Raw genomic sequence first — 15,316 nt, forward strand, 5'->3', positions numbered from 1 at the left:
TTTCATACAAACTATCAAGGCTATTTATAAGCTATGAAACTGACCAACATAACTCCACACATAACACCCTCATTACTTTATAACTGACATAACTGACTCATTAATATTCTAACTGACATAACTGATTCATTAATATTCTAACTGACACAAGAAACTAAATCACCAAACACAAACACAAAAGAGACGGTTATTAACCATTGCTTCCTTTGATTCCCATGAGACGAGAAATGAGATTGTGCGGACGTCGTCGTTTTGGCCATGACTGATTGTGGTTCCCATGCTGCTCCTCTCCAGTGAAAATTCTCTCAGGTCTTCGGCCAACGACTTTCCAACGAACACCTTCAAAGACGGTTAGTCACCACAACTCACTCTGTGTGTGTGGTTTGTGATGTGTTCGATTATAACACAATTCGTCTCACAAATTTCACACTCTCTTTATGCACGCGGGAATCTTGTTCAGACGATATCATAACTAGGATTCCGTTCGAGAAGCGCGGCGATTATCTTGCCGTTGGAGATCGAGGTGGACGAGTTCTTATATTCGAACGAGATGATAGAATAAAGAATGTGAGTGAGCATCATCACGACGCAGTGTTCGTCTCTGTAATTTTCAAAACGCTGCTTATCTGAGCTTTGTTGCGTTTTTCTTAATGTTATTGTTGTTAGGGTTCGCGTAATCGAAAAGATTTGGAGCAGCTGGATTTCGCTCCTTCGCGGCATCCCAAGTTTCTTTACAAGACGGAATTTCAGAGTCACTAGCCCGAGGCACGTTCATAACTAATTGTTTATTATTATAGTTAAGTTTGTTGCATTTTATTATTATTATTATTATTATTATTATTATAATGCTTATTATCATTCCCATTCATTTATGTAGTTTGATTATCTCAAAGATTGTGGAAATTGAAAAGAGGATTAACAAAGTAAGGTGGGGCATTACCCACAACGGTTTGCTGTTCCTTCTTTCAACCAACGATAAAACAATTAAACTGTGGAAGGTATGAGCATTGCATTATCATTTTTTTATTTTTGTTTAGAGATATTACAATCGGTTTATCGCTTCGATACTAGTCAGATTCGGGACGGGTCCTGAGATTAAGGCTTTAAACTCCTCCCAAAGATAGTACCAGAAAAGATCAAACACTTATTCTCACCTCCACTTGTTCAGTTTTCTGGCGCAAACTGAACTACCATCATTTGGTTCATTATCATTCTAATACTAGCTCTTTATAATCTGCAAGGAATATAAGGGCCCAAATCTGAACAATTTTTTTTTTATTATTTTCAGTAGGCAAACAATATCTTTTTGCTGCATGAGCGTCGTGACTTTTATAATTGGCGAAGATTGAATATTTTTAAGGCATAGTTTGGCCGTTTTAACTTCTTTTTTTATTTTTTACCCCTTTGTTTTTGTCTTCTCTGGTACATTAAGTCGAAGCAAGACTGAGTATCTGAAGTGTGAGTTTTCTCTGGTACAAGATGAGGACCAAGAACCTGTGCATCTAAATGGTCAAGAGGTACCCAAAAAAAATGTTTTTAAATACTTGGGCTCCATTTTACAAAATGGTAGAGAGATTGATGAGGATGTAAATCACAGAATCAGAGCAGGGTGGATGAAATGGCGTAGTGCATCTGCATTTTTGTGTGACCGCAAAATTCCCCTGAAGTTAAAAGGAAAATTCTATAAAACGGCAGTACGACCGGCAATGCTATATGGAGCGGAATGCTGGCCAGCACATAGGCAACATGAGCATAAGATGGGAGTAGCAGAGATGAGGATGTTAAGGTGGATGTGTGGGTACACAAGGATGGATAAGATAAGAAATGAAGATATTCGACGAAAGGTCGGAGTAGTACCGGTAGCCGAGAAGATGAGAGAACATAGATTGAGGTGGTTTGGGCACGTGATGAGAAGACCCATGGATGCTCCTGTAAGAACAGAAGTTTGTTACCAAGAGCTAAACACAAAAAGAGGCAGAGGTAGGCCGAAGCTTACTTGGGGGAAAGTAGTAAAACAAGATTTAATGGAGTGAGATATAGATTGGCGGACAGTATGTCTTAGAAAGGAATGGAGAAAAGCTATAAGTATGGTGGAGGATTAGACCCGCTGTTATTCCTATGTTCCGGATGGTCTTTTTTTAGTCCTTTTCCCCTTCATTTCCCCCACTTCTTCTTGTCCCTTTCTTTTTTACTTTTATTTATTTATATATACATATATTTCTATTTTATTTTATTTTATTATTTTATATGTGTATTTTTGTTTATTTATTAATTTATTAATTAATTTATTTTTTATTTTTTATTTTTTTTACTTTTTTTCAACCGTTTTGTATCTTTCATGTGGATTCATCTACCACCGACCCCAATTAATTTGGGATAAAAGTGTTGTTGATGTTGATATTGATGTTTTTGTCTTCTCTGATTTTTCTGGGGTAGGTTAAAGAACATAAAGTGAAACAAGTTAAAGAAATGGCCCCAATTCTGTGCTCAGAAAATATGCTTCTGGCTGAAAGGAGTTACATATGTGGGCAGGAAACTCATTCTGCTGCAAATGGCTATCATTTGGAATGGACAGAGAAGATGCCTGGGAATCTTTTACAACCTCAAGACATTGATACCAAGGTTGGTTCTTGTGGAAATAGCAGAGCTTGAGTTTCAACACTGTCTTCCTTCAGAAAGTGACAATTCTTAAAGTACATGATTCTTTGCCAATATGTTTTGTATCAGATTTCTGGATCGGAAGACACTGTTCATACAAAGTGCCGAAAGGTGTACAGTTATGCTCACGGTTTCAATATTAACTCGATCTCAAATAATAGGTACGTTTTGCTTCTCTTTTACCACGGATGCTTAATATGCCATTATTTGTGTTAGGAAGAACTTAGGAGGATTCCTTCATTTTATTGACGTTATTAGTTACAAAATTTAATAACAGTGGCATCATAATCCCTGCACAGTGATATTGAGACCTTTATCTCAGCAGATGACCTTAGAATCAATTTGTGGAATCTTGAGGTCAGTGATGAGTGTTTCAATATCATTGACATGAAGCCGTCAAACATGGAGGATCTTACTGGTAACTTTGTTCATCCACCACTCATTGTATATTCTAATTCTTGTGTACTCCCGTTCATATTTACACTACTATGCTCTGCTGTACTTTGTGCATCCTAATACCATCTAATCATTCCAACCAAATATATTAGATATTTTACATGCGGCAAAAGTAACAAATTGAGGATGTCCCATCCTAGGAAGCAAGGTTGCTGAATGTAATTAATTTGTTCCTGGTCTTAAATTTCCTGTTACTGCCAGGTCACTACTACTGGGAGGCCTAGAATCGGAAAAAGAAGTTTTTATCCTTGGAATTCTTAATTCACCCAGATTTTGGCATAGCCCTTGAAAATCAAGTGAATCATCAAACAGGCCCAATATAGGTGGGCACGTTTAGTCTTTTAAGTAGTAAATTGCTTTCAATTGGGTAAGGAAATATCATTTGCTAAATTGGTATTAAAATGCATATAATCCAGCTTGATACCATGAAACAATTTGATCAAAAACTCTACCTATGATATGCCCCTATTGTTTTTTCCCCTAATCTACACTTATTACATTCTAAATCAGTTGTAAACCTTGCACTCGTTGCTCCTCTCTGTTTTTTTAACAATTATTTGCAATTTTCATATACTGTTTAGGCTCCAGCTACCATATACCCCTTCTGGTTTGTGTTATCTTCAATAAGTCTTCATTTGCTTCATATTCCAAAACCTGAATATAGATGTTCACAATCAAGGGCATTTTCCCCTTCTCTGTACTTTTGTCTATGAAAGCAAAATGACTGTTTGTTGCAATTCTTCACACTCACCTTTCTGGTTATTGATCAATGTTAGATTACACTTTCGGTTTTCTTTTTTCTCAGTTTTGGAGGATCTCTTGTTCTCCTGGAGTTGTATTTCTTTCATCTAATGATGAAAGGATAGCATTTCTACTTCTATAAATAAGCTACACCTTGAATCCATCAGCATGATGCATTGATATTGCTCTTATAACCTGTTTGCCCAAGCCTGCTTTGGAAATCATAGTTTTATGTGATCTATGTCAAATGCATCAAATTTGCATGCCATTTTATTTTATCTATCTCTTTTTGGTCTTTTTAACTGATTTGTCCTATTTCAATCAGAGATTATAACATCAGCTGAATTCCATCCATTACATTGTAACCTGCTGGCATATAGCAGCTCACGCCTCACGAGGTTTTATTCGTCTATACGATTTGCAGTATGCGACCATGCTTCTAGAATGTGAGATGCAGCTCAATTTCCTCTGAGTTTAGGCATGTTTCATTTTCTGGGATTTTACTGTATCCTAAGCTTTGTCTTTATTCTGCTACTTCTCATTCAGCTTGATTATACAGATTTCAGCATTGAAAGTCCTGTGGATCAAAGTCATTTTTTACAGAAATCATTGTATCCATCTCAGACTTAAGTTTTCGAATGATGGCCAGCATCCTATAAGTCGTGATTACATGAATATGAAGGTTCTCCTATTATTACAGTTATGTAAATTTTCATTTCAAAATTATATTCCAGAATCTATCTTGTATTATAGTTTTTTTCTTTAGACACTGGTAGTATGATGCGGTTCTCAGTTTCAGTCTTTTCCAAATGTTTTCTCTAAATCTAGTTAGACTTCTGTTGCTCTATCCTTAGGCTTCAGATGTTGTTTGGTTAAAGACCACTTTTGGAGTTTGGAAAATCAAAAAAGCATTTCCTTTTAAAGAAAATATTATTTTATAATAACACATTCGTGTAGATATATATCACTTAGTATTAGAGATAATGTCATTGTATTGACGGTACGTTATTTACTTTACTGTACTTCAGTTTTGTTTTAGTGCTTCTGTACGGTTATGTTTCACTTAGTGCTTAGCTAGTTAGTTGCCATGTCAGCAAGTTAGTTCTGACAGTTTTAATTCTGTTGTGGTTCAGTTAGGTAGTTGTCAAGCTGTTAGATCTGAAGCTTTCTGTGATCCTTAATCTAAGCAGGTCTTTCCTGTTTATAGAGCCTTGACATCAATATACATAACTTTCACAGAAATCTCAAATTCTCTGTTTCTTCCCTTTTCTCTCCCTTCCTGCATTTTCTATTACTTAGAAAGCATATACTGGTATCCTATTATTTAATGATTGAAGTTTCCATGTCTCTTACATGTTCAACTTACTATTGTGATTTTGTGGTCTGAATTGGCTTGTATATGTCAAGTTTTTCCATTGACTGTAATGGACAGAAGACAAGACCATCATTTTTTAGTTACACAATTATTCAAGATGCATGATGAATAATATATGATTAGCATACGATTTGTCTTGGGACAGAACGAGAAAAGCCATTAGAATTATATATATATATACGATTTTCCTATCTTCCAGGCGACCCCTTTTTGTCCTTTATATATATATTTCTTATTTCTTTTCCCCCAATCTGTTCTTGCTTTTATGTGAGTTTACCGACTGTGGACATTTGGGATAAAATGTGATGTTGATGTTGAATTATTCAAAATGGAAATACCCAACTGTATGAGATGCCTTGATTTCTTATAGCATTAGAATTTATTAGAGTAGATGAGGTGTACAGCTTATACAGCTGTACATAGGGTCAAACTTGTAATTAGCCATAGGGTCATTTCTGTAATTAGCAAACTCATTCAGTTCAGCTAACTGATTCTGGTTACAACTAAACCAGATGACGTGGCATATTTCTAAGGTCTATATTAGACCATTGTGTAACACATGTACGTGCAATGAATCACTTTATTCTTTTTCTTTCTGTTCACTTTCGCTCTCTCTTCTCTCTCTCTCTCTATGACTTCTTTGATGGTATCAGAGCCCTCTCTCTGAGGGCCTGATACAGATCCAACCACTTGATGTCTTCCGCTTCGCATCCACCGTCTCAGTCGTCTTCAGCTGCCGGAACAACCACCGGAAATGGAACGACAGAGCACCGGTCATCTTCTCTGTCACTGTTCACGCATCAGATCTCCGTCAAACTTACAGAAAGCAACTTTCTGATCTGGAATCAAGTTGTAGAACCAGTAATCACATCTCATCAACTCCACCACTTCCTTGTTAACCCAAAGATACCGCTTCAGTTCGAATCTGAGCAAGCTCGTGTTGATGAAGCTGTTAATCCACTGTATACTGAGTGGATTCGTCAAGATCAAATGCTTCTTTCATGGATTCTGTCTACTGTCTCAGAAGAAATCCTGAACGAGATCCTCGGTGTTTCTCATGCGTATGAAGCCTGGGAGCAAATCCACAAGTTTTTCCAAGGTATGATGAAGTCCAAAACTCTTCAACTCAGATCTAAACTTCGCACCATCAAGAAAGGTGGCAAATCTGTTGCTGAATATCTTCGTCGAGTTAAAACTATTTGTGATGAGTTAAAGGCTATCAAAAGTCCGATCTTAGTTGAAGAACAAACTGAACTGATTTTAGCTGGTCTTCCTCCTGATTTTAATGCGTTTGTTACTGCTGTTCAAGCTCGTGAAAATCCATACTCACTCAATGATTTACGTGTTGAACTGATGTCCTATGAAATGATGCTTGCTAGGCAGAACGAAACTCTTCTTTCAGATTCAATGACTGTTAATGTAGTTCAGAAGGTATCCTCAGATCCAAAAGAAAGTTCAAGATCTGATTCAACAGCTATGAGACCTCCTTTTGCTCCTATTCAAGCAAGTCAGAATCAAAGGTCTTATAATACAAATAATGAAAGAGGAGGAGGAAGGTTTTATGGTAGAAATAACAGAGGAGGAAGAGGCAGAGGTCGAAGCAATATTCAATGTCAACTCTGTTACAAATTTGGACATGGAGTTCAAAGTTGCTGGTATAGATTTGATGAGAATTTTGTGCCTGAGTTCTCATCACCAGAAGCTCACCAGTTCTTTCCACAACCACAACCCTTACTTCAGAGATCATTTCAATACAACAGACCTGCTAATGTTAACCAGCCTCAAGCTTTGTTGACCACAAATCAACCTCAACATCATGCTTCACAGCTTTGCAATATAGCTTCACAATCTCAAGGACAAGGACTCTTGCCTACTCCTTCAAATGTTCAGTCCATAGAATGGTATCCAGACTCAGGTGCCTCTCACCATGTGACTGCCAATCCTCAAAACCTTCTACAAAGCACACAACTGCCAGGTGCAGACCAGGTTTACATAGGAAACGGCCAAGGTTTGCGAGTCAATGCTACGGGTTGCTCTTCCTTTTCTTCTCCCCTCCAACCACACACTCACCTACATCTTAACAATTTATTACTTGTTCCCTCCATAACTAAAAATCTCATCAGTGTAAGTCAGTTTGCTAGAGATAACAGTGTTTATTTTGAATTTCACCCTTTCACTTGCTTTGTCAAATCTCAGGAATCTCATGAGGTCTTGCTGGAAGGTGCTTTGGGAACTGATGGATTGTACCGTTTTCAAGGAGTTAACCTTTACCCCAATTCAAGTCTGCCATCAAGCCAACAGTGTGCTTCTGTTTCTACGTCTAATTCAGCTTCTTGTAGTCAAAGTTCTCTATATACTAGTTACAGTGTTTCAGCTTGTACTGATACTCCACTCACCAATTTACTCACATCAAACACATTTAATAAAGTCAGTAGCTCAAGTCCTATAGGGTCAAACTATATGTACTCTCTTTGGCATTGTAGACTGGGTCATCCTCACACTGAGGCTGTGAATTCAGTTCTAAAGTCTTGTAATATTCCTGTGCCTAATAAATCAGACATTTCCTTTTGTTCTGCGTGTTGTTTGGGAAAAATACATAGATTACATTCTGGTCCTTCTACCAAAGTGTATGAAAAACCTTTTGACCTTGTTTTTAGTGACCTGTGGGGTCCAGCTCCTGTCAAGTCCTCAATGGGCTTCACCTACTACATATCTTTTGTAGATGCCCACTCTAGATACACTTGGCTTTATCCCCTCAAACAAAAATCAGAAGCATTGGTTGTTTTTAATCAATTTCAAGCACTTATATCAAACAACTTTCAGTCCACTATTAAAGCTCTTCAAACTGATTGGGGTGGAGAGTTTAGACCTTTTCATCAACATCTTAAAAACTTGGGAATAATTCACCAGGTTGCCTGTCCTCACACCCATCATCAGAATGGTGTTGTTGAGAGAAAGCATCGTCATATAGTTGAAACTGGTCTTACCTTACTTGCTCATGCATCCCTACCCATCAAATTTTGGGACCATGCCTTTATCTCAGCCGTGTATCTCATTAATTCTCTTCCTACTGCTGCCTTGAATTTTGAGGTTCCTTCTATCAAACTACACAAAACATTGCCTGACTACAAGTCATTCAAGGTCTTCGGATGTGCTTGTTTCCCTTTCCTAAGACCATACAACAATCACAAACTGGACTTTAGGAGCAGTGAGTGTATTTTCCTTGGCTATTCTCCTACTCACAAAGGCTACAACTGCTTGAACTCTTCTGGCAGATTGTTTGTTTCTAAAGATGTACTTTTTAATGAGTCAAAGTTTCCTTACCCTTTTTGGTACAGTTCATCATCCAACAATGCTACTGCTCATTCCTCTCCTCCTGTTTCTAATTTAATCCCTCTGGTAGACTCACATATCAAGTCTAATGCTCCTGTACGTCCATCACTCTCCTCAGCACAACAGAGCTTGACCACTCAAAGTTCCCAAGCATCCAGCAGCAACACCTCTTCACCACCATGTACCGTAGCTCAAGCAGATTCTTCTTCACCATTCTCAAGTCTTGTTCGCTCTTCTGGCATATCACCTTCACACAACAATCTTTCCAACTCTCAGTCAGTCTCAACTACAGCCTCTTCAGGTTCAAATTCTCCTGTTCCTATTTCCTTTAGTTCTTCTCCTTCTTCTGTTGACTCTGGTTCCGAATATATACCCTCTGGACCTCTTCACATTTCACCCTCTCACACCATTACTACCCGCTCCAAGACTGCTCCCCACCCACAAATCTTGTCCACCTCTCTTGAACCTGTCACCATCAAACAAGCCTTGGCCAATCCCAACTGGTCTGCTGCTATGCAATCTGAAATGTGTGCACTTCAAGCTAACTCAACTTGGTCTTTGGTTTCTCTTCCTCCCAATAGAACTGCCTTTGGTTGCAAGTGGGTTTTTCGTGTTAAAGAAAATCCTGATGGCACTCTTAACAGGTATAAAGCTAGGTTGGTGGCCAAAGGTTTTCATCAGCAAGCTGGATTTGATTACACAGAAACTTTTTCCCCAGTAGTTAAGCCTATTACCATCCGCACCATTCTTACTGTTGCTATCTCTTTTGGCTGGACATTAAGGCAACTGGATGTCAATAATGCCTTTCTTAATGACACTCTTGATGAAGAGGTGTACATGCAACAGCCTCCTGGCTTTGAGTCCCCAAATAAATCATTGGTCTGTAAGTTACATAAAGCCCTTTATGGCTTGAAACAGGCCCCAAGAGCTTGGTTTGATAAGCTCAAAGCATCTCTACTACATCTTGGATTCGTTGCTAGTAAATGTGATCCTTCACTATTTATCTACAGGAAGTCTGCACAATGTGTCTTTCTCTTGGTTTATGTTGATGATATAATCATCACTGGCAATGACTCCAGCTTTATTCAGACTCTTATTCAGAAACTTGATTCTGAGTTTGCTCTCAAGGATCTTGGAAATCTTGCTTTCTTTCTTGGTATTGAGGTTCAGAGAACATCTTCTGGAGCATTGCTTCTTACTCAGTCCAAATACATTCGCGGCCTTCTTAGTAGAGCTCATATGGCAGAAGCCAAAGGTATTTCTACCCCACTTCAATCTGGCTGCAAACTCTCCAAATATGGGTCCAATTACTACTCAGATTCATCCTTATATCGTTCCATTGTTGGGGCTCTCCAATATGCTACACTAACTAGACCTGATATCAGCTACTCGGTTAACAAAGCTTGCCAATTTATGGCTCAACCTCTTGAAGAGCATTGGGCTGCAGTCAGGCGGATTTTACGTTACTTGAATGGCACCCTCCATCATGGTATGCTGCTGCAGCCATGTCATGCAAGTCACTTATTCTCTATCATTGCATTTTGTGATGCAGATTAGGCTAGTGATCCGGATGATAGACGGTCTACTTCAGAAGCATGTCTCTTTTTTGGCTCCAACTTGGTGTCATGGTGGTCCAAGAAGCAAAATCTGGTTGCACGGTCCAGCACTGAGGCTGAGTATCGCAGCCTTGCTCTAGCTACAACAGAGGTTCTCTGGCTCAAATCTCTCCTTCATGAGCTCCAAATTCAGTTTGGCACTCCTCTCATTCTGTGTGACAATCTGAGTACTGTCTCCCTGTCTCATAATCCAGTCCTTCATGCTAGGACTAAGCATATGGAATTGGATATATTCTTTGTAAGAGAACGTGTTATTGCTAAAGAAGTCCGCGTCTGCCACATTCCTTCCTTGGATCAAGTTGCTGATACTCTTACAAAAAGCTTATCTGCCTCCAGATTTGCTGTTTTAAGGGACAAACTCACGGTGGTTGACTCTCTCAGTTACCTTCATTCACCCTGAGTTTGAGGGGGCATATTAGAGTAGATGAGGTGTACAACTTATACAGCTGTACACAGGGTCAAACTTGTAATTAGCCATAGGGTCATTTCTGTAATTAGCAAACTCATTCAGTTCAGCTAACTGATTCTGGTTACAACTAAACCAGATGACGTGGCATATTTCTAAGGTCTACATTAGACCATTGTGTAACACATGTACGTGCAATGAATCACTTTATTCTTTTTCTTTCTGTTCACTTTCGCTCTCTCTCTTCTCTCTCTCTATGACTTCTTTGAGAATTATGCCTCTTTTTTGTTACTTTAGGCATTTATATAATTTCATTTTTTTTATTTTAGCTTTGGGACTTGTGTATGGAGTCTTACGAGTTTTATAGTTGTGTGGTAAAATTTTCCTTTAAGATGTTGTCTACATTTCGATCTCAACTAACACCTAAAGTATTATTCAATTTCATTTACCTAGCTTGAATACTGTGGTTTATGTCTCCTTATATTTCTTCGTCACTTTGTATAATATATCCAAAATACCTAAACCATATGACTTGTTGTATTGTATGATCTATGTTAAGACCCCAAGCAACATAAAGGCCTATAATAGAAGGAGAAGCAAGGGATATTAACTTTCATGACTTGCTTAATCAAATCAACAAAGTTTGTTATCAAAATAACTGCTTTTCTGTTTTGAGGGAGGTGAGCATTGTATATAGGATGGAGATAGTTAAAAAAGGGAACATTGGTTTTGAAGGGTATCTTTGGGACTTAGGACTTGAGCTGGGAGAGACCATAAGTTCTACAATTCTTCTGGATCCTATATAGTGTTTCACCCTTCTCTTCTTTTCCTTTTTTTCATTTCATGTGTAATTTGAATTTCCTGATTATGTCTTGTAAATCTAGCTAGGTTTTATCGGCTCAGTTTCATTAATACAATTCAGTGGTATTTGCTTCTCAATTTTAGTCACTTAGGTTTTGGGTTGTAACAAATTAGTATTAGAGCTCCCCATCTAGTAGTGCAAAAACAAAACAAAACAAAAAAAAAGAGGAAGAGGAGGAGATGATTCTAGATTTACAGGGAGAAGGATATGGATGGCATATCAGTATTGAACGAAACTGCCAAGCAGAGGGAATCTCTGAATCCAAAAAGTTGTATGAAGCGATAAAGACTCGTAAGGGTCATGCACATAGTTGGTACGTATATTAAAGTTGGCTCAATCCAAATGCAAGTTGGTTGATGTTTTTAAAAGCATTTTGATGAGAACCAACAAATCAAATACTGATATATTAGCAATCAATAACAGAATTTTGGCCTGAATAATCAGTTTTTCATATATTCATCAAAGACAATTACAAACAGAGACAATTTGACAGAGACAATTAAAGAAACAAGAAAAATTAAACTGAACTTGGAAGGGAAATTAAATGCAGAAAATTAAAGGATAAATGGGAGACAATTTTAGAGGTCTAACTCTCTTCCAATCTCCAAAGGGCCCAGTTACTATTAAGATTCCATATGCCTTTCCTCCACCTTCTTCTCCCTTCTTATGCAGTTTCCCCTAACTAACTTGCTCACCCACACTCATCCACGCTTGCAATATGTTGAGGGGTAATTTGAACAGATTATTACATGGCCCACCATGTGCTGGACCATCCGTAACATCTTAACTTGGGCCAACCACAGCATCAAAGACCCAAATCCTTTTATCTTTGCTATGATAGGTTCGTATCAATACTCCTTCCCCCCTCAAAAAAAAAAAACTTTCACCTTATCCTCAAGGTGAAGGTCAGTTCTTGAAAATAGCTCTCCAGGATCCCATTACTTGAAATTCAAGGGCCAACTTATGTATGAAGTAGTAACTTCTAGCGGGATCCCATTGTGCTTGACAAATATCAATACATGGAACTATGAGGAAACTTGTTAAAATGGAAGGTGCATAAAATTAAACTTCAGCTATGGGAAATAAATAAATAAATAAATACTAACACTTTATACATCCCGGTAACCCACTGATTCTCAATAAGAATCTGTGATTGGGTCATGTCTGCTGTTACCCTCAGCTCTCTTCTCTAGAACCCTGAATCTCACTCCTGTCTGTGTCAGAATATTCCTTCTTGAATTCATTGGTGAACCCTTCCACCCCAATCGTTATGAAACTATTGGAATTATTTGCCAAACTAAAATCGGAGAAGGCCCTTCTATTTCTGCGACTTCACAAGTATTATGGACATACTTGGGATAGTCATTGAAAAAATTAAGACCCTCATAATTAGGGGTGTAAATGGGCTACGCCGACCTACAGGGGCCTACAGCCTAGCCTATATTAGGCCAGGTTTAGCCTGTCACAAATAGTAAAATAGAACAAGCCTAGGCTTTTAAAAAAACCTATTTAGAAAATAGATCATAGGTTTTTTTGTACATATCGGGTTAAGAACCTGCATCGTTAATTAAGGAAGTTAATTAATTAATTATGTGAAATTAGGAAATAATTCTATAATTGACCCTAATAATTATTATGAGGCTCTAATAATTATAGTAAGTGATTAAGAATGTTGAAAGTCGCTTTTCGGAAGAAAAGTGCAGATACCGGTTCTGCTAGTCGGTATAAATGCGTACCGAAAAAGTATTCCAGAAAATTATAATAAGTGCATGATAATTACTAGGATAATATGTAGGACTTGCAAAACGAGTTTCAAGTTAAAATAATAAGAACTGGTGCCAGAAACTGGTACTGGCTATGAAAAATGCGTACCGAAAAGGTGCTTCGAAAATTATAAGAAAAATATGATAATTCTTGTAAAATTGAGTAGGTTAAGAATCCAAAGTTTGGGATTAAAATGCTAAGCGTAGCAATTAAAGTTAATACCTTTTGTTTTATGCTTAAGTGGCTATATATATGACTTATGCACAAAACCCTAGGTTGATTCATCAGTTTTTGTGCGTGAGTGGCTGCTGAGTGTGGGTCTCCTTGCTGACTTGGTGTCTCCTTCACTTGCCTTCACCATTTCTTGAGCTTTGAGGCCATTTCCTTCACAAATTCTTCTCCTAAACACTTGGTGTGAGTGAGAGTCATCTTGGGGAGTGAGTAGTGGCTTGTGTTCTGAGTTGTGTTGCTGTTTGAGGGAGAGTTTTGGGGCTGAGTTCCTTGTTTGGGTGGTTGGAGCCTTGTTCTTGGCTTGTGAAGCTCCAAGTAGCTTCCTTGTGAAGAAAGAACTCTTCTTGTTGGTCCATTTTCGTTTGGTGTGCAAGTCAGAACCTTGGGAGCTAGTTGTGAGCTCCAAGAGCAGCCATTTGCCTCTGTTTTAAACCTTTGGTGAGTTGTACAACCTTGATCATGGGTTTTTATGGGTTAAAGGTGATAACTTTGCATGTAAATGGGTTAAGCAAGTAACCAGCTGGTATGTAAACCTATAAGGGTATAAAAATGCATGCTTTAACGTGTTTAAGTGTTAAAAATGGTACATTGGAAGGATATCTTCGCGAATTGCAGAAACTGCATTCTGTCGTGAAATATCTGGATATCTGCTCGTGAAATATCCGGATATTGTATATCCGGATATGGGGGTCTGGATATCCGGATATGCCCCCGAGGAATATCCGGATATTCTGGGTTTGCGAGGAACAGTAGCGTACTGTTCATCCAGAACTGATGTTTGGGGGTTTGTGGACCCTAGATTGATGAAGTTGAACTTCTGTAATTATTTAACTAAGTCAGAATCAATGGATTAAGGGCTTATGGCTTTGTGGGAAGCCTTAAGACGTAAAACGTAAGAAAGGCATTGTCTTTACGATGTATGCTTGTAGTGCATGTTTATTGATTTATTATTGGTCCATATCAAATTGTGATATGTTGTGTGTTGGACTTGAGCTGTGGACTCTTGGCTTTGGGTGTTAGCTTGCAAGGTAAGCTTTCGTGTCCTCGGTTTAGCCATGTTGTGGTTCCACCATGTCCCATGGGGGTATGGTTATATGCATGCTGTGTTACATGCTTTGAATATTTGAAATGTTGTTGAGCTTTATGTGTAATGGCTTTTAATATGCATGTGTTGTTCTATCTTGACGGTAAGCCTGAGTATGTGGCGTCATACAAGACGGTGACCCGGGGTGGATGCAAGTGGCGTCTTGCACTATGTGTGGGTATTAGACATATATAAATCCTGCATTTCTCTGGCCAGTAGAATAGAATTGACACACATGACATGATTATCTGCTGCATTGCACTATTTTAGAACTGATGATGATAAACTGCTTTTGAACTTATATTGCACATGTAAGTGAGCTTGGGGTGGAAGATCCTTGAGGACCCCTTGCCTTACTGAGATTTCTTGTTTAGAGATCTCACCCCACGTTTGGGGAATGCTTATTCAGGTTCAGGTAGTATGGGGACTGATGTCTCTGGCGGCAGGAGGCCAGAGCTTAGCTGAATATGATATTTATGTTGTATTGCTGACATGACTGGATTTGATGCTGTTTATGTTTTCCGCCCTTATCTTTATGTTGCTGTTGAGTTGAGACTTATGTTGGGCTTGTTGCCTTATTTGGGGTGAGCATGAGAGTTGTCCATGCCACCATGTTAGTACTTTTGAGTTGATTTGTATAAACTGCTAGTTGGTCCGGTCTACGTGTTGTAGCTCCGTGACTAGAGACATACTTATGTTATTTTAAATAATGAGGTATTTCAGTTAGTTGTCTCTTGCAATTTACATACAGGCATGATTTATTTAATTGATTAAATAAGCAAGTTGGTAA

At 38.3% G+C, this 15,316-nt stretch overlaps 1 protein-coding gene across 3 annotated transcripts; it reads left to right on the forward strand.

The window, feature by feature from the left end:
• The first annotated feature begins 226 nt into the window (after positions 1-226).
• LOC133285989 (serine/threonine protein phosphatase 2A 55 kDa regulatory subunit B beta isoform-like) lies at positions 227-4,651 on the forward strand. Of its 3 annotated transcripts, none has more exons than XM_061483317.1 (9): positions 227-350; positions 461-567; positions 667-765; positions 878-998; positions 2,437-2,622; positions 2,728-2,819; positions 2,958-3,076; positions 4,181-4,301; positions 4,402-4,651. In XM_061483317.1, coding segments are annotated over exons 2-9 (960 nt in total). In that variant the 5' UTR covers positions 227-350; positions 461-565; the 3' UTR covers positions 4,622-4,651. The 3 variants fall into 3 exon arrangements, with proteins under 3 accessions (XP_061339301.1, XP_061339302.1, XP_061339300.1); XM_061483318.1 differs by having other exon boundaries at positions 2,533-2,622; XM_061483316.1 differs by having other exon boundaries at positions 252-567.
• Positions 4,652-15,316: the final 10,665 nt, after the last annotated feature.

The sequence above is a fragment of the Gastrolobium bilobum genome, unplaced genomic scaffold (assembly GCF_033153095.1).
Source record: "Gastrolobium bilobum isolate Gb01-03AN ecotype WA unplaced genomic scaffold, APGP_CSIRO_Gbil_v1 utg7881, whole genome shotgun sequence".
NCBI classification, from domain to species: Eukaryota; Viridiplantae; Streptophyta; class Magnoliopsida; order Fabales; family Fabaceae; genus Gastrolobium; species Gastrolobium bilobum.

Bases quoted from the DNA above. Each gene is read 5' to 3' on its own strand.
- LOC133285989 (XM_061483317.1), top strand. The intron at 999-2,436 runs GTATGAGCATTG...TTTCTGGGGTAG, and splicing joins AAACAATTAAACTGTGGAAG to GTTAAAGAACATAAAGTGAA. The intron at 4,302-4,401 runs GTGAGATGCAGC...CTTCTCATTCAG, and splicing joins TGCGACCATGCTTCTAGAAT to CTTGATTATACAGATTTCAG.